Source organism: Corythoichthys intestinalis, chromosome 22, assembly GCF_030265065.1.
Source record: "Corythoichthys intestinalis isolate RoL2023-P3 chromosome 22, ASM3026506v1, whole genome shotgun sequence".
Classification (NCBI taxonomy): domain Eukaryota; kingdom Metazoa; phylum Chordata; class Actinopteri; order Syngnathiformes; family Syngnathidae; genus Corythoichthys; species Corythoichthys intestinalis.
In genome coordinates, this window is record NC_080416.1 from 12806960 (window position 1) to 12825109 (window position 18150).

Genomic DNA, 18150 nt, shown 5'->3' on the forward strand with positions numbered 1-18150 from the left:
CTAAGATTGTCATTAATTCATTGCCATGGTAGTGTTTTACCTTTATTGAGGCTTCTTTTTTATTTAGATTGCTGCAATGCAAATATTTATCAGGAATACTGAATGTAATGGGTACGATAGATGTTGGTTAGGATTTGTGTTTTATACGTTAACTATGAGCCCATGTATGAAGCTGCCATTTCTCTGCACTTATGAATTTCTTGTTTGATGAACTCAAGTTTTAGCAATTTATAGATATTACCCCTTGATATCACTGTTTTTTCCCCAACTGGTACAGAATTGTAGTTTTTGCCTTTTGAATGTATCTAATAAATTTCGAAACCTTTCAAACTAAACACAGAATGATTTTTTCAGTGTGCCAATCAATGATTGGCCACATTTATTCACATGTTAAGAAACAAACAACAACAAAAAGAAGAAAACAACAACAGCAATCCGCTTCAGCGAGCATCAAAAACAACCACTGGAAAACAACAGTCAAGGAAAGCAGCTAATGTTATTCCTTCAAGACATGTCTTTCTTATCAGAGTACTGAAAGGATACATCTATTTGTCCTCTTCTTGTACATGATCCTGTAGCCGCAGTCTCGACACCGAATCGGATCGCGAGCTTTGATTTCGTTTTCGGTGTGACACTCTTCAAACATAAAACGATCATTATGTAGCAAACAGTGCAATTGAGGTAGAAATTGGCTGTGAATGTTCAAATATTATTTGGTATTTTTTGGAACTTATTGAAATGGGGACTGTAAGACTTGACACTTCATGTATTTTGACTATTATGTGAAGTTTTGAAGCAAACAGTAGAATTACCTCCACATATATAAAACATAGGCTGCTGCCTTGGTGGCTGCACATCTTGCTGGGTCTCCATTTTGAGTCCTAAAAATGAGATACGTTAGCATTGATAGCACAACAACATACTAACATGAAACTAGCATGACGCCTTTGGCCTGGATTAGCCCCCCAAATAATATAACCAAATATGTAACTTAATGATGCCAAGGTACACTAGGAGGTGGAGTACACGTCAAATAAGCATCTAGATAATGTAAATCTTACGGTACCCATGAGGGGAAAATAACAACATGCTAACATGAAAACAGCATGACGCCTTTGGCCTGGATTAGCCCTCCAAAGAATATAACCAAATATGTTACTTAATGTGACCAAAGTACACAAAGATGTGGAGAACACTTCAAATAAATATCTAAATAAGGTAAATCTTACGGTACCTGTGAGGTTCGTTTGACGTTTTCTTAGGAACGACTTATTTAGGACATGCGCACTTCCGCAGCGTAACGCACGCTTCCGAGTAAAGCGGCTTGTGATTGGTCAGAAAGAGGTTTCTATTTTCCGAAGAAACTTTATTTAACACGTCAAATGACAACAACAGTAAAGGCGCGAATTCTTTTGATCTGATTCAAATGATAATAACAGCTACTTAAGTATTACGAATAATAATATTTGTTTGAAATGTTTCGAAATTAATTAAGCAAAAACTACAATGTTGTACCAGTTTTAAAACAGCGACATCAAGGGGTAATATGTATAAATTGCAAAATCTCATTTAAAAACTTGAATTCATCAAACAAGAAATTCATAAATGCACAGAAATGGCAGCATAGTCATATACATAGACTGTATTATTATTATTATTATTATTATTATTGTGATTATTTCAAGCGAAATAAAATTATTATTATTATTATTATTCAATACATAAGTGCTTTTGAATATGTTGACAAATAATTAAACCCTGTTTATAATTTTCCATCCATCCATCCATTATCTTCCGCTTGTTCCGGGGTCGGGTCGCGGGGGCAGCAGCTTTAACAGGGAAGCCCAGACTTCCCTCTCCCCAGCCACTTCAACCAGCTTCTCCGGCGGGATCCCAAGGCGTTCCCAGGCCAGCCGAGAGACATAGTCTCTCCAGCGTGTCCTGGGTCGTCCCCGGGGCCTCCCGCCGGTGGGACATGCCCGGAACACCTCTCCAGGGAGGCGTCCGGGAGGCATCCGAACCAGATGCCCGAGCCACCTCAGCTGGCTCCTCTCTACGCGGAGGAGTAGCGGCTCGACGCCGAGTCCCTCCCGGATGACCGAGCTTCTCACCCTATCTCTAAGGGAGAGCCCGGACACCCTGCGGAGGAAACTCATTTCGGCCGCTTGTATCCGGGATCTTGTTCTTTCGGTCACGACCCAAAGCTCGTGACCATAGGTGAGGGCAGGAACGTAGATCGACTGGTAAATCGAGAGCTTTGCCTTTCGGCTCAGCTCCTTCTTCACCACTACGGACCGGTGCAGCGTCCGCATTACTGCAGACGCCGCACCGATTCGCCTGTCGATCTCCCGCTCCCTCCTACCGTCACTCGTGAACAAGACCCCAAGATACTTGAACTCCTCCACTTGGGGCAGGATCTCATCCCCGACCCGGAGAGGGCACTCCACCCTTTTCCGACTGAGGACCATGGTCTCGGATTTGGAGGTGCTGATCTTCATCCCAACCGCTTCACACTCAGCTGCGAACCGCTCCAGTGAGAGTTGGAGGTCACGGCTTGATGAAGCCAACAGCACTAAATCATCTGCAAAAAGCAGAGATTCAATGCTGAGGTCACCAAACCGGACCCCCTCAACGCTTCGGCTGCGCCTAGAAATTCTGTCCATAAAAGTTATGAACAAAATAGGTGACAAAGGGCAGCCTTGGCGGAGTCCAACCCTCACTGGGAACGAATTCGACTTACTGCCGGCAATGCGGACCAGACTCTGACACCGGTCGTACAGGGACCGAACAGCCCTTACCAAGGGGCTCGGTACCCCGTACTCCCGGAGCACCCTCCACAGGATTCCCCTAGGCACACGGTCGAACGCCTTCTCCAAATCCACAAAACACATGTAGACTGGTTGGGCGAACTCCCATGCACCCTCGAGGACCCTGCTGAGGGTGTAGAGCTGGTCCACTGTTCCACGGCCGGGACGAAAACCACACTGCTCCTCCTGAATCCGAGATTCGACTTCCCGACGGACCCTCCTCTCCAGCACCCCTGAATAGACTTTACCGGGGAGGCTGAGGAGTGTGATTCCTCTATAATTGGAACACACCCTCCGGTCCCCCTTTTTAAAAAGGGGGACCACCACCCCGGTCTGCCAATCCAGAGGCACTGTCCCCGATGTCCACGCGATGTTGTAGAGGCGTGTCAGCCATGACAGCCCTACAACATCCAGAGCCTTTAGGAACTCCGGGCGGATCTCATCCACCCCCGGGGCCTTGCCACCGAGGAGCTTACCAACCGCCTCAGTGACTTCAACCCCAGAGATCGAAGAGCCCACCTCAGAGTCCCCAGACTCTGCTTCCTCAAAGGAAGGCGTGTCGGTGGAATTGAGGAGGGCTTCGAAGTATTCTCTCCACCGACTCACGACGTCCCGAGTCGAGGTCAGCAGTACACCATCTTCACTATACACAGTGTTAATAGTGCACTGCTTTCCTCTCCTCAGACGCCGGATGGTGGACCAGAATTTCCTCGAAGCCATCCGGAAGTCATTTTCCATGGCCTCACCGAACTCCTCCCATGTCCGAGTTTTTGCCTCGGCGACCGCCGAGGCCGCAGTCCGCTTGGCCAGCCGGTACCTGTCAGCTGCCTCCGGAGTCCCACAGGCCAAAAAGGCCCGATAGGCCTCCTTCTTCAGCTTGACGGCATCCCTTACCGCTGGTGTCCACCAGCGGGTTCGGGGATTGCCGCCACGACAGGCACCAACCACCTTACGGCCACAGCTCTGATCGGCCGCCTCAACAATGGAGGTGCGGAACATGGCCCACTCGGACTCAATGTCCCCCACCTCCCCCGGGACAAGGGAGAAGTTCTGCCGGAGGTGGGTGTTGAAACTCTTTCTGACAGGGGATTCTGCCAGACGTTCCCAGCAGACCCTCACAATACGTTTGGGCCTGCCAGGTCTGGCCAGCATCTTCCCCCGCCATCGGAGCCAACACACCACCAGGTGGTGATCGGTTGACAGCTCCGCCCCTCTCTTCACCCGAGTGTCCAAAACATGCGGCCGCAAGTCCGATGACACGATTACGAAGTCGATCATCGAACTGCGGCCTAGGGTGTCCTGGTGCCAAGTGCACATATGGACACCCCTATGTTTGAACATGGTGTTCGTTATAGACAAACCGTGACGAGCACAGAAGTCCAATAACAGAACACCACTCGGGTTCTGATCGGGGGGGCCGTTCCTCCCAATCACGCCCCTCCAGGTCTCACTGTCATTGCCCACGTGAGCGTTGAAGTCCCCCAGTAGAACGAGGGAGTCCCCAGAGGGGGTGCTCTCTAGCACACCCTCCAAGGACTCCAAAAAGGGTGGGTATTCTGAACTGCTGTTCGGTGCATAAGCACAAACAACAGTTAGAACCCGTCCCCCCACCCGAAGGCGGAGGGAGGCTACCCTCTCGTCTACCGGGGTAAACCCCAACGTACAGGCGCCAAGCCGGGGGGCAATAAGTATGCCCACACCTGCCCGGCGCCTCTCACCATGGGCAACTCCAGAGTGGAAGAGAGTCCAACCCCTCTCGAGAGGATTGGTACCAGAACCCAAGCTGTGTGTGGAGGAGAGTCCGACTATATCTAGTCGGAACTTCTCTGCCTCACACACCAGCTCAGGCTCCTTCCCTGCCAGAGAGGTGACATTCCATGTCCCAAGAGTTAGCTTCAGCAGCTGGGGGTCGGACCGCCAAGGCCCCCGCCTTTGGCTGCCGCCCAACTCCCTACGCACCCGACCCCTTTGGCCCCTCCCACAGGTGGTGAGCCCATGGGAAGGGGAACCCACGTTGCCTTTTCGGGCTGAGCCCGGCCGGGCCCCATGGGGACAGGCCCGGCCACCAGACGCTTGCCTTCGAGCCCCACCTCCAGGCCTGGCTCCAGAGGGGGGCCCCGGTAACCCGCGTCCGGGCAAGGGAAACTGGGGTTCAATAATCTTGCTCATCATAAGGGGTCTTTTTGAGCCATACTTTGTCTGGCCTCTCACCTAGGACCTGTTTGCCATGGGTGACCCTACCAGGGGCTTAAAGCCCCCGACAACATAGCTCCTAGGATCATTGAGACACGCAAACCCCTCCACCACGATAAGGTGATGACTCATGGGGGGCTAATCTACACGAATTGCATTTATATTAAGATTATATCTATCCATATTTGTTGTTTATGGTAAACCTTTTTGTGTAATTACAATAAAACTTTACTGTCTGATTTAAAGCCATAGCCCTGTATTTCTTCCTTCAGGAGTCCACATCCGTTTAGCCTTTTCAATGAGAAGTTAAGGGGGAGTGAGATTATGGCAGGCAGACTTTGCCAAAATTTCACTTCCTTTGATAAAATTCTCCCTGTTTGAAATAGAGATTTGTGCATTTTAGGGTACGCTCCTGTTAGCCAAAGATGTCACCAGAATGATTTTGAAGTGTATCAGACTTTTTTCATAGAAGTTAGGGAGGAGTAAGATTTTGGTTGGCAGGTTTTGCCAAAATTTCACTCCCCCTGCTAAAATGCTCCTTGTTTGAACTAGAGATTTGTGCCTTCTAGGGTACACTCCTGTTAGCCAAAGATGTCACCAGAATGATTTTGAAGTGTATCAGACCTTTTTCTTAGAAGTTGGGTGGGGGGTAGTAAGATTTTGGATGGCAGGCGTTGCCAGAATTTCACTCCCCCTGCTAAAATGCACCCTGGCTGACCTAGAGATTTGTGCTTTCTAGGGTACACTCCTGTTAGCCAAAAATGCCACCAGAATGATTTTGAAGTGTTTCAGCCTTTTCTATCAGAAGCTATGGGGGAGTGAGATTTTGACAGGTAGACAATGACAAAATTTCACTCAAGATTCACTGCCCCAGCTTAAAGGGTCTCGGTTTCAACTAGAGATTTGCACTGTTTCAGCTTTTTATAACAGAATTTAGGGGGGAGTGAGATTTTGGCAGGCAGGCTTTGCCAAAATTTCACTCCCCCTGCTAAAATGCTCCCTGGCTGAACTACAGATTTGTGCCTTATAGGGTACACTCCTGTTTGCCAAAGATGCCACCAGAATAATTTTGAAGTGTTTCAGCCTTTTCTGTCAGAAGTTGGGGGGGGAGTGAGATTTTTCCACGCAGGCATTGCCAACATTTCACTCCCCTTGCTAAATTGCTCCCTGTTTGAACTAGATGTTTGTGGCTTTTAGGGTACAGTCCTGTGTTCTGAATATGCCACCATAATAATTTTGAAGTGTATCAGACTTTTTTCTTAGAAGTTAGGGGGGGGGGGGGGGGTAAGATTTTGGCAGGCAATGCAGCGTTGCCAGAATTTCACTCCCCCTGCTAAAATGCTCCCTGTTTGAACTAGAGATTTGTGCCTGCTAGGGTACACTCCTGTTAGCCAAAGATGCCACCTCGGTTGCCTTTGATATTGTTATTACGATGATAATTGTAATAATGATTATGTTTAATATTATTTACTACAACTGCTGTGGCTGCAACACATGCTATCTGCTGCTAGCCTGTTGCTAATCAGTACGTCTCATCTACGTCGTGCTGAATTCATTTTTGGAGATTCCGTGGGTTCCTCTGGTTTGATATTGCCGTTTTTACTTTGTCAACACACTGCTTACTTTAACCGCACTTTAGGTTTTTCTGTCTAAACCGTAAGTTCAGAGCAGAAATTGTCAAAGATGGCGGCGCCCGTACTTCGCTCAGGAAACTTGTCTATACAGGAATTTTGTGTTCACGAAGGCAGCTGTGGAACCAAGGCAGTGCCACTATAAAGCAATAACAGGTACAGTTGCGCCACAGCTTTTTATTGGACTTGTACTGCCGTTGAAAATATAGTGCATTTAATCTTATATAAATCTAGCATCATCCATAAGAGTTTGTAGACTATATTCAATGTAGTTTTTTTTTTTTTACATTCCTTTTACACAAGCATTTTTTGTGATTTCACACGAAGACATTTTAAACTAATAAAAAACAATGGTTTTAAAAAAAATAAAAAATAAAAATGGAATTTTGCACTGGAGTGTGAACACTATGTCCAATGTGAATCAATTTTTAAATTAGATTTTTTACTCTCCTATTAACATTTTTTAAAATTATTTTAAAGAAAGGACTCCACCAAGAGGCATTGAACTGCATGCATCACAGCACAGAACACAGCCTTGGCCCCTCCCACACTCAATGACGTTTCCAGTGGGTGTATCCCAACGGAAACCCCCTTCCAGATGGAGCCACTGCAGCTTTGAGCACTCAGGAAGAGGAGGAACGCTGCAGAGGCTGTGCGGCATGGGGAACGCGCAGGAGAAACCCCCAGCCGCCGAGCGAGGGGGCGTATCCGGACTGGACCGGACCAAAGGGGTGCCAAACGGAAACGCCGATGTGATCCCTGAGTCACGCCGCCCCTCACCGGACCAGAGTTATCTGGATGCCCCGGCTGGTGGTCTCCCGCCCCACCTGGCCCGCATGAAGAACGAAGGCAACCACCTCTTCAAGCACGGACAGTTTGGGGATGCGTTGGACAAGTACAGCCAGGCCATTGACGGCTGCACTCAAGCGGGTCAGTTCACACACACATGCACTGAAAAAACTTCAGTTTAGTATCTGCAATTTCCAAATCGATTGGACGTCTATCGCCGTCAATGGCACAGTAACATTCACATTCACAATCAACCTTACAGGTATCGGCGACCCCGAGGACTTGAGCATTCTCTACTCCAACCGCGCTGCTTGCTTCCTAAAGGTCGGCAATAGTTCCGACTGCATTGAAGACTGCACCAAGTAAGCATGTTTATAAGGGGGATTGGAGGAGGAGGTGACCCACAAGCAAGCTTCGGTGTTATCCTCTTAGGGCTCTGGAGCTGCAGCCGTTCTACCTGAAGGCGTTGCTGCGCAGAGCGGCGGCCTACGAGTCACTCGAGCGATATCGCAAGGCCTACGTGGATTACAAAACCGTCCTGCAAATTGACGCCGGTGTACAAGCGGCCCACGATAGCGTACACAGGTACCCCAGCCAACTATGGGAGGAGTCGGGCTCCAGCTCGGATCTTTTACATCCATTCAAAACTGAGATAATTTGACGGTTGACACAAAATGATATCCGTAATGCTCATGGCAGTGTCATGTCTTAATTATAATGGTCTTATGGCGCCACTGTCAAATAAAGTGTTACCAAATACCATAACTAGCAATTAATGAAACTACTGGAACAGTAACTGAAGAAATAATTAGCACAGAACAAGTATTTTGAGTGTTATTTACATCTGTAGCGCTGCAATGCATGCTAGGAGGCATGTTGGATGACAACAGTGTTGCCAGCAGGTGGCAGCAGAGATTGAATGTCTCCCCCAAGGGAGCAGTGATGGCCAAATGAAGCTTCTTGAAGCAATGAAGCTTTGCAGCCAATTTATGGTGGTTCATTTGGTCTTATGACAGTCACATGACGCCACTGTCATATAAAGTGTTACCGTTTAATATCTTTTGGTGTAAATATCCCATAATACAGTGAGGACAGCTGCGGCTTATAGTCCACAGTAATGAAAACAAACACCTAAATTACATTAAAGAGTAATAAATTGTGTATGAATTATTAAAATTACAATTAAATCAACCCTTTCAGGCAGGAATTATGATAACCTAAATCAGGATTCTTCTCTCAAATTTATTTATAACATTTTAGAGATACTTAGAATAAATCATCTAGCTGTTCACTGAAGTGATCACTGTCTCTAAAAGGCTTAAAATTACAGTTCTATGAATTTTACATGAAGTTTTTTAAATTTAAAATAAAATATTGAAGTTGAACTAAAAACTTAAATGTTAAAAATGTAACTAAAATTAAACTAATACTAGTGTTGTCCATAAATGACTTTTTTTTTTTTTTTTTTTTTTTACCAATAACCGTTATCCCGATTAAGGCTGCAACTAACGATTATTTTCACAATCGATTAATCGGATGATTGTTTAAACGATTAATTGGATAAATGTCACTTTTTTCAATTACCTTTCACAATTTACCTAGCAGTTGTCTGAGGCATGTTTTAAGTAACAATAAAGACAAAATGTATGACTACCGTAATTTTCGCATTATAAGGTGTACCTGACCATAAGCCGCCACCCTCTGAATTGGACTCGTAAATGGCATTTGTTCATAGAAAAGCCACACTGGAAGCCACAGTTTTCCTCACTGTATTATGGAATATTACACCAAAAGATTTAACCGGTAACACTTTATTTGACAGCTGCATCCTCAGACTTGCATAAGAAGAGATGAAGCACCATGGCAGCAGAGGTTGACTGTCTTCCCCATGGGATGGCCAAATGAAGGTTCTTGAAGCAATAAAGCTTTGCAGCCAATTGATTCAAAGCTTCATTGCTTCAAGAAGCTTCGTTTGCAGCCAATTGGTTGAAAGCTTCATTACTTCAAGAAGCTTCATTTGCAGCCAACAGGTTCAAAGAGTCATTGATTCAAGAAGCTTCATTTGGCCATCATTTGGGGCAGACAGTCAACCTCTGCTGCCACCTGCTGGCAACACCGTTGTCATCCAACTTGCTTCCTGGCATGCATTGCAGTGCAACAGACGTAAATAACAATCAAAATTAGTGTTCTGTGCTAATTATTTCTTCAGTTACTGTTCCAGTTGTTTCATTAATTGCTAGTTATTGTATTTGATAACACTTTGTGTGATAGTGGCGCCATAAGATTGCCATAAAACCGTGTTAATTATGACATAACACTATCATGGGCATTAATGAACGTTTATAACAGATGTCATTAAGTGCCATCCACCAATTAAAGTTTTACATATTAACCCAAATAAATCAACAAATAAGCCGCACTGGACTATAAGCCGCAGCTATCCTCACTGTATTATGGGATATTTACACCAAACGATATTAATCGGTAAAACTTCATTTGACAGTGGCATCCTAAGACAGTCATTAGACCTAAATGAAGCACCATTGCTTCAAGAAGCTTCATTTGGCCATCACTTGGGGCAGACAGTCAACCTCTGCTGCCACCAGCTGTCAAAACCGGTATCGTCCAACATGCTTCCTAGCATGCATTGCAGTGCAACAGATGTAAATAACAATCAAAATTCGTGTTCTGTGCTAATTATTTCTTCAGTTACTGTTCCAGTTGTTTCATTAATTGCTAGTTATTGTATGTGGTAACATTTTGTTTGATAGTGGCACCATAAGATTTCCATAAAACCGTCATATTTATGACATGTCACGTTCATGGGCATTAATGAACGTTTACAACAGATGTCATTAAGTGTTATCCGCGAATTAAAGATTTACCTATTAACCCAAATAAATCAACAAACAAGCTGTATCTTATAATTTCAAGAATTTAGACAAGTTTAATATGAACAAAGTCCTAAATGATTAATTGGTTATCAAAATAGTTGTCGATTAATCGGTTAATTGTTGTTTTTGTTCTTGTTATTGTTATCGGGATTCCCGATATTGTCCAACTCCAAAAATTCGACACCGTTATTAAACCGATATATGCGGTGGTGGACTTAACATATTATGGCTAATTGTATTGTAAGATACCCCAGTGGATGCTTTAATAATGATAAATGTAACAACTTCAATGTTTTCCAAATAAATATTCTGTGAAAAATGTTGTGACCAGTCCTTGTACAAAGCCAGAAGACATTCACTTTGAAGGCAACATGCATTTTGGCCCAAAACCGATAATGAAAAACCGATGTCGATATTATCCGATGTCATTCTAAAATGCTTTTATCTGCGAAAAACTAAATTAAAATCAAACTAAGACTTACCAAACTAACCCAATATTAAATATCAGACTAAAATATTCAAATTAAACTAAAAGAAAATATTTTACTAAAAAACTACACACTCCAAACAAACCAAATTTTAATATCGTATAGATACCGTAACACTATATTAAATTGATTTTTATTCCCCCCACAGGATCACGAGATTGCTAATCGAGCAAGACGGGCCCCAGTGGCGTCAAAAGCTTCCAGAAATTCCCACTGTGCCGCTATCTGCTCAGCAGGAACATCACCAGAAACCCGCCAGCATCCGGCAAGCCCAAGAACGGGCGGCCCGGGCGTCACGCGACCAAGGTCCGTCATGACCGGCGGCGACTTGTCTTAAAACGTCGGGACGGTGTGTAAAAAGCTACGCATCAATAATGCAGACCGTGTTGTTGTAATGGAACAAACCGGGTTAGGTTTCCTCCTGCATTGCGTCTCTCACATAACCCATGATCATGTTTCAGTGCCATTGACGGCAATAGACGTCCATTAAATTTAGACGAAATGAATAAGACGTCTACCGCCTTCAGTGGCAGCTGCCATGGCGAGAATTCCCATCTTTTTTTTCTTTCAGCCAGGCGGAACGAGTCCCGCTTCAATGCCTTAAAACTCGAAGGCAACGAGCTGGTGAAAAAGTGTCACTTTGAAGACGCTCTGCACAAATACGACCAATGCCTCGCCTTAAAACCGGACGAATGTGCTCTCTACACTAACAGGTAATGACGGAAATGACAACAATACCAAAGACTGAAGTAACGGCGCTTCCTCCGGCAGGGCTGTCTGCTTACTGAAGCTGAACCGCTTCGAGGAGGCCAAGCGGGACTGCGACTCAGCTCTCCGCCTGGAGCCCGACAACAAGAAAGCCTTCTACAGACGGGCGCTAGCACACAAGGGTCTGCAGGTAACGCTGCTAGATATTAAGAGTTGGAACCTCTAGGTACCTCAAGACTTTCGATACAAGGCTCACGATCATGATTACAGCCTCTCACACCTCCCTCCTGCTAAGCAGTGCGACTAAACTGTTTTTCTTGGTCAGCAATTAAGCTGGCGTTTGGTACTAAATTAACAATGATTGACAGGTTTGTAGCTTTGATCTGGCGAGAGAAGACTCGGTAGCTGTACGATTGAAGGCACAAATTGTGAATCGTCGTTTAGTTTGTTAGACACTAACGATAGCTCAGTCTGTGGCAACTCATTCATTGTGTGAGAGGCTGTTCTCGGCAGCGTGAGTGAATTTGAGTGGACTCACTCAATGAAGCATTTAATAAAGACAAGCATTTTTCAATGTTATTCTTGTTTAAGAATAATTCACATTATGAAAGCACAGGCACGCCACGTCCTCCTCTTGGATTGTGGGTACAATCCCGGGTAGGGTGGGCAGGGAGTGTAAGCGGTAACGCTAATGGTAGCTAACGTTAGTTTGAAGCTAGCCGGCTGGCTTGAGGGTACAGTGGGGCAAATAAATATTTAGTCAACCACTAATTGTGCATGTTCTCCCACTTGAAAATATTAGAGAGGCCTGTAAATGTCAACATGGGTAAACCTCAACCATTAGAGACAGAATGTGGAAAAAAACCCAGAAACTCACATTGTTTTACTTTTAAGAATTTATTTGCAAATCATGGTTGAGTATAAGTATTTAGTCAATACCAAAAGTTCTCAATACTTTGTTATGTACCCTTTGCTGGCAATAACGGAGGCCAAATGTTTTCTGTAACTCTTCACAAGCTTTTCACACACCGTTGCTGGTATTTTGGCCCATTCCTCCATGCAGATTTCCTCTAGAGCATTGATGTTTTGGGGCTGTCGTTGGGCAACACTTTCAACTCCCTCCACAGATTTTCTATGGGGTTGAGATCTGGAGACTGGCTAGACCACTCCAGGACCTTGAAATGCTTCTTACGAAGCCACTCCTTTGTTGCCCTGGTTGTGTGTTTGGGGTCATTTGTCATGCTGAAAGACCCAGCCACGTCTCATCTTCAATGCTCTTGCTGATGGAAGGAGATTTTCACATAAAATCTCTCGACACATGGCCCCATTCATTCTTTCCTTTACACAGATCAGTCGTCCTGGTGTCTTTGCAGAAAAACAGCCCCAAAGCATGTTGTTTCTACCCCCATGCTTCATAGTGGGTATGGTGTTCTTCGGATGAAATTCAGTATTCTTTCCCCTCCAAACATGAGAACCTGTATTTCTACCAAAAAGTTCTATTTTGGTTTCATCTGACCATAACACATTCTCCCAGTCCTCTTCTGGATCATCCAATGCTCTCTAGCGAACCGCAGACGGGCCTGGATGTGTACTTTCTTCAGCAGGGGGACACGTCTGGCAGTGCCGGATTTGAGTCCCTGGCGGCGCATTGTGTTACTGATAGTAGCCTTTGTTACTGTGGTCCCAGCTCTCTGTAGGTCATTCACTAGGTCCCCCCCATGTGGTTCTGGGATTTTTGCTCAACGTTCTTGTTATCATTTTGACAACTCGGGGTGAGAGCTTGCATGGAGCCCCAGATCGAGGGAGATTATCAGTGGTCTTGTATGTCTTCCATTTTCTAATAATTGCTCCCACAGTTGATTTCTTTACACCAAGCAATTTACCTGTTGCAGATTCAGTCTTCCCAGCCTGGTGCAGGTCTACAATTTTGTCTCTGGTGTCCTTCGACAGCTCTTTGGTCTTGGCCATAGTGGAGTTTGGAGTGTGACTGACTGAGCTTGTGGACAGGTGTCTTTTATACCGATAATGAGTAGAGGCGTGCAAAATTTCTGATTCTTAGATTATTCGCGATTCGGCCGTGGAAGATTCGAGAACGATTCACAAACATCCAAATTCTGATTATTGAATTATACCAGGTAAAGTGGAAATAAAACGAAGTCAGCGCAGTCTTCGGGACGCAATGAGGAACGGACTGAGAGTAAATATCATGTGCAGCTAATGCCGCTAGGTAAAAAAAAACAAACGCAATGAGGAACGGACTGAGAGTAAATATCATGTGCAGCTAATGCCGCTAGGTAAAAAAAAACAAACAATAATACCTGACTGCGGCCGTCAGCCGCTACAAACAGCGCCCAGTTGCTAGTTGCTACAAACATACGGCAACATACGGCTATGGTAGATATCACATATACCTAGACTAGATGTGAAATGACACTTTCCCGCGCTAGTAAACAGGCGCCATCTTAAAGCAGTAGACTTCTCTAGAAGGCTCTGTTGTAGAGAACCTAATTACTTTTTATCTAAAATACCCCTAATTCAGCAAAATCTTGACTTGAGTCTATCTTTAAATGATGAAACAGTTTTAAACCTTTCACATGTCGAAAGTAGACATGAGGGAAATTTTGGAATAACGGGTGCAATTTTAACAACTTTAACGGTTGATTCACAACATTAAATTAATTGAATGTAGTTTAAAGCTGCTGATACAGAATGGGGACTTGAGTATTTTATTTACTGTTTTTAACTGGTAACTTGATACTAAAATAGTAGTTTGGTTTATTTACCCTGAGAGGATTTTTGAACAATTTTGGAACAAATATACAAAACATTAAAAAAAATGGGGCGGGGGGGCATTAATAATAGATTTATAATCGAATCGGAGTCTCTGAATCGTAATCGTAATTGAATCGTTAGGTGCCCAAAGATTCCCACCTCTAATAATGAGTTAAAACAGGTGCCATTAATACAGGTAACGAGCAGAGCCTTGTTAGACCTCGTTAGAAGAAGTTAGACCTCTTTGACAGCCAGAAATCTTGCTTTTTTGTAGGTGACCAAATACTTATTTTCCACTCTAATTTGGAAATAAATTCTTTAAAAATCAAACAATCTGATTTTGTTTTTTTTTTCTCCCACATTCTGTCTCTCATGGTTGAGGTTTACCCATGTTGACAATTACAGGCCTCTCTAATCTTTTCAAGAAGGAGAACTTGCGCAATTGGTGGTTGACTAAATACTTATTTGCCCCACTGTACTTGTATTTAACACTAGGTAACGTTTTAACCTTCATGAAATACTGTATTTTCATAACATTTGTGATGATATATCGACTGACAACTAGTTGTATGACACCTCTTTATCTTGAGGGGGGTGTGTATCACTTTCACCGGTGCTAACTAACTTTGAGGAAGGTTGCAGGAACCCCGCCACACAAAAAACTACAAATGTGCTGACAGCTTTCCAGCATAAGTCGCGTCCCCCTTTACCCATTCATTATAAAGCGGAAGTCGATGCGAACGCTTTAGCGTAAATCTGCAAAAATGGCAGATCTTCACGATTCATCTTTCACACAGCCGCTGGAAACAGAAGTGTCGTTTAATTCATCTGCAGGCGATCGGGAAATTCGTATGTTACGACACAGTGCGCTGGTCCTCATGGGAAACACAGTCTTAAGGCAAAACACTACCGCTTTTTGTCCACTTGTGTCGCTTAAATTGACCAAAACTGAAACCTAGTGTTTCTTTAAGTATTATCTTGCTCATGTAGCTTTATTTTTACTAAAGTGGAAAAAAGTGAGTATTTCACTCACCACTGCTTCTTCCCACCCTTACTAGAGATCAAATCAGAAATATTTGCTATCCACTGCTCTAACCTGATCTCCTTGCTGTTCAGGACTACCTGTCGGCTAGCGGCGACCTACAAGAGGTCCTTCAATTAGACCCCAACGTCAGGGAGGCTGAGAAGGAGCTACTAGAGGTGACCGCACTTCTGAGACGAAGCCTCATGGACGACACGGCGCACACGTAGACACCAAAATATCACTTCTGTTCAGGTTTATGAAGACCTAATTTCAATTAAAACACTACTTTTGTCCACGAGATAAATCTGACTTGCTCTTGCTTCTTTTACCCTGCAGGTGTGATGAGCCAACATCACTGATGACGCAATGCGGAACACAAACGGAAGTGGCTGAGTGTGCCTTACCGAGATTTAAACCAGATTGACCACATTTCAGTTTTGAGGAACTTCAGTACAGTAGTTCAGTTTGATTCACTTAACTCATTCACAGGCACTGTGTTAAACAACAAATCCATTTGAACTGGGATGGCTGCAATTGACAGTTATTATAGATGTCCAATCAGTTTTGACTGGGAGGCAAGGGCGTAGGTTTGGTCTCAATATTGGCAGGGACGATATACCATAACTTGCGTGTTGACTTTTTTGCTGGGGGACGGGACATTGACAGCAGACAAATTATTGAACAGGGCTACATTTCTCATAAATATGAACCTAATTATTTGATAGGCTAAATGATCAATGCAAAATACATCTGCTAACTTTAATATGTATTAGTTCAGGTGATAAACCTTTGTTTTCAAAAACTACTTAAAAAACATTTTTGAAAATTTCCAGAATACATGTCTGGATTTTATTATCAAATTTAAATTGCAATATTTGAACTAGGGCTGTCAAACTATTAAAATTTTTAATCGAGTTAATTACATCTTAAAAATTAATTAATCGTAATTAATCGCAATTAATTGCAATTCAAACCATCTATAAAATATGCCATATTTTTCTGTAAATGATATACAGTGCCTTGCAAAAGTATTTGGCCCCCTTGAACCTTGCAACCTTTCGCCACATTTCAGGCTTCAAACATAAAGATATAAAATTTTAATTTTTTGTCAAGAATCAACAACAAGTGGGACACAATCGTGAAGTGGAACAAAATTTATTGGATAATTTAAACTTTTTTAACAAATAAAAAACTGAAAAGTGGGGCGTATTCGGCCCCCTTGCGTTAATACTTTGTAGCGCCACCTTTTGCTCCAATTACAGCTGCAAGTCGCTTGGGGTATGTTTCTATCAGTTTTGCACATCGAGAGACTGACATTCTTGCCCATTCTTCCTTGCAAAACAGCTCGAACTCAGTAAGGTTGGATGGAGAGTGTTTGTGAACAGCAGTCTTCAGCTCTTTCCACAGATTCTCGATTGGATTCAGGTCTGGACTTCGACTTGGCCATTCTAACACCTGGATACGTTTATTTTTGAACCATTCCATTGTAGATTTGGCTTTATGTTTTGGATCATTGTCCTGTTGGAAGATAAATCTCCGTCCCAGTCTCAGGTGTTGTGCAGATACCACCAGGTTTTCTTCCAGAATGTTCCTGTATTTGGCTGCATCCATCTTCCCGTCAATTTTAACCATTTTCCCTGTCCCTGCTGAAGAAAAGCAGGCCCAAACCATGATGCTGCCACCACCATGTTTGACAGTGGGGATGGTGTGTTCAGGGTGATGAGCTGTGTTGCTTTTACGCCAAACATATCGTTTTGCATTGTGGCCAAAAAGTTCAATATTGGTTTCATCTGACCAGAGCACCTTCTTCCACATGTTTGGTGTGTCTCCCGGGTGGCTTGTGGCAAACTTTAAACGAGACTTTTTATGGATATCTTTGAGAAATGGCTTTCTTCTTGCCACTCTTCCATAAAGGCCAGATTTGTGCAGTGTACGACTGATTGTTGTCCTATGGACAGACTCTCCCACCTCAGCTGTAGATCTCTGCAGTTCATCCAGAGTGATCATGGGCCTCTTGGCTGCATCTCTGATCAGTTTTCTCCTTGTTTGAGAAGAAAGTTTGGAAGGACGGCCGGGTCTTGGTAGATTTGCAGTGGTCTGATGCTCCTTCCATTTCAATATGATGGCTTGCACAGTGCTCCTTGAGATGTTTAAAGCTTGGGAAATCTTTTTGTATCCAAATCCGGCTTTAAACTTCTCCACAACAGTATCTCGGACCTGCCTGGTGTGTTCCTTGGTTTTCATAATGCTCTCTGCACTTGAAACAGAACCCTGAGACTATCACAGAGCAGGTGCATTTATACGGAGACTTGATTACACACAGGTGGATTCTATTTATCATCATCGGTCATTTAGGACAACATTGGATCATTCAGAGATCCTCACTGAACTTCTGGAGTGAGTTTGCTGCACTGAAAGTAAAGGGGCCGAATAATATTGCACGCCCCACTTTTCAGTTTTTTATTTGTTAAAAAAGTTTAAATTATCCAATAAATGTTGTTCCACTTCACGATTGTGTCCCACTTGTAGTTGATGCTTGAAAAAAAAATTAAATTTCATGTCTTTATGTTTGAAGCCTGAAATGTGGCGAAAGGTTGCAAGATTCAAGGGGGCCGAATACTTTTGCAAGGCACTGTATATATTCTGTAAAATAAATTGTTGGAATGGAAAGATGGATATATACATTCAACATACGGTACATAGGGACTGTATTTATTATAACAATAAATCATCAAGATGGCATTAACATTCTGTTAAAGCGATCCACGGATAGAAAAGACTTGTAGTTCTTAAAAGATAAATGTTAGTACAAGTTATAGATAATTTTATATTAAAACCCCTCTG

At 43.7% G+C, this 18150-nt stretch overlaps 2 protein-coding genes across 2 annotated transcripts; one reads left to right on the plus strand and one right to left on the minus strand.

The window, feature by feature from the left end:
- Positions 1-342: 342 nt before the first annotated feature.
- polr2k (RNA polymerase II, I and III subunit K) lies at positions 343-1328 on the minus strand. Its single transcript, XM_057828345.1, has 4 exons — positions 1235-1328; positions 813-881; positions 544-636; positions 343-463 (listed from the first exon to the last, which is right to left on the minus strand). The coding sequence occupies exons 2-4, from the start codon at positions 871-873 to the stop codon at positions 441-443; spliced, it is 177 nt and encodes a 58-aa protein (XP_057684328.1). The 5' UTR covers positions 874-881; positions 1235-1328; the 3' UTR covers positions 343-440.
- A 5918-nt stretch (positions 1329-7246) lies between these two features.
- Positions 7247-17730, plus strand: LOC130910323 (sperm-associated antigen 1A-like). Its single transcript, XM_057827519.1, has 8 exons — positions 7247-7561; positions 7683-7782; positions 7853-8005; positions 10951-11108; positions 11374-11515; positions 11574-11700; positions 15399-15558; positions 15643-17730. The coding sequence occupies exons 1-7, from the start codon at positions 7291-7293 to the stop codon at positions 15531-15533; spliced, it is 1086 nt and encodes a 361-aa protein (XP_057683502.1). The 5' UTR covers positions 7247-7290; the 3' UTR covers positions 15534-15558; positions 15643-17730.
- Positions 17731-18150: the final 420 nt, after the last annotated feature.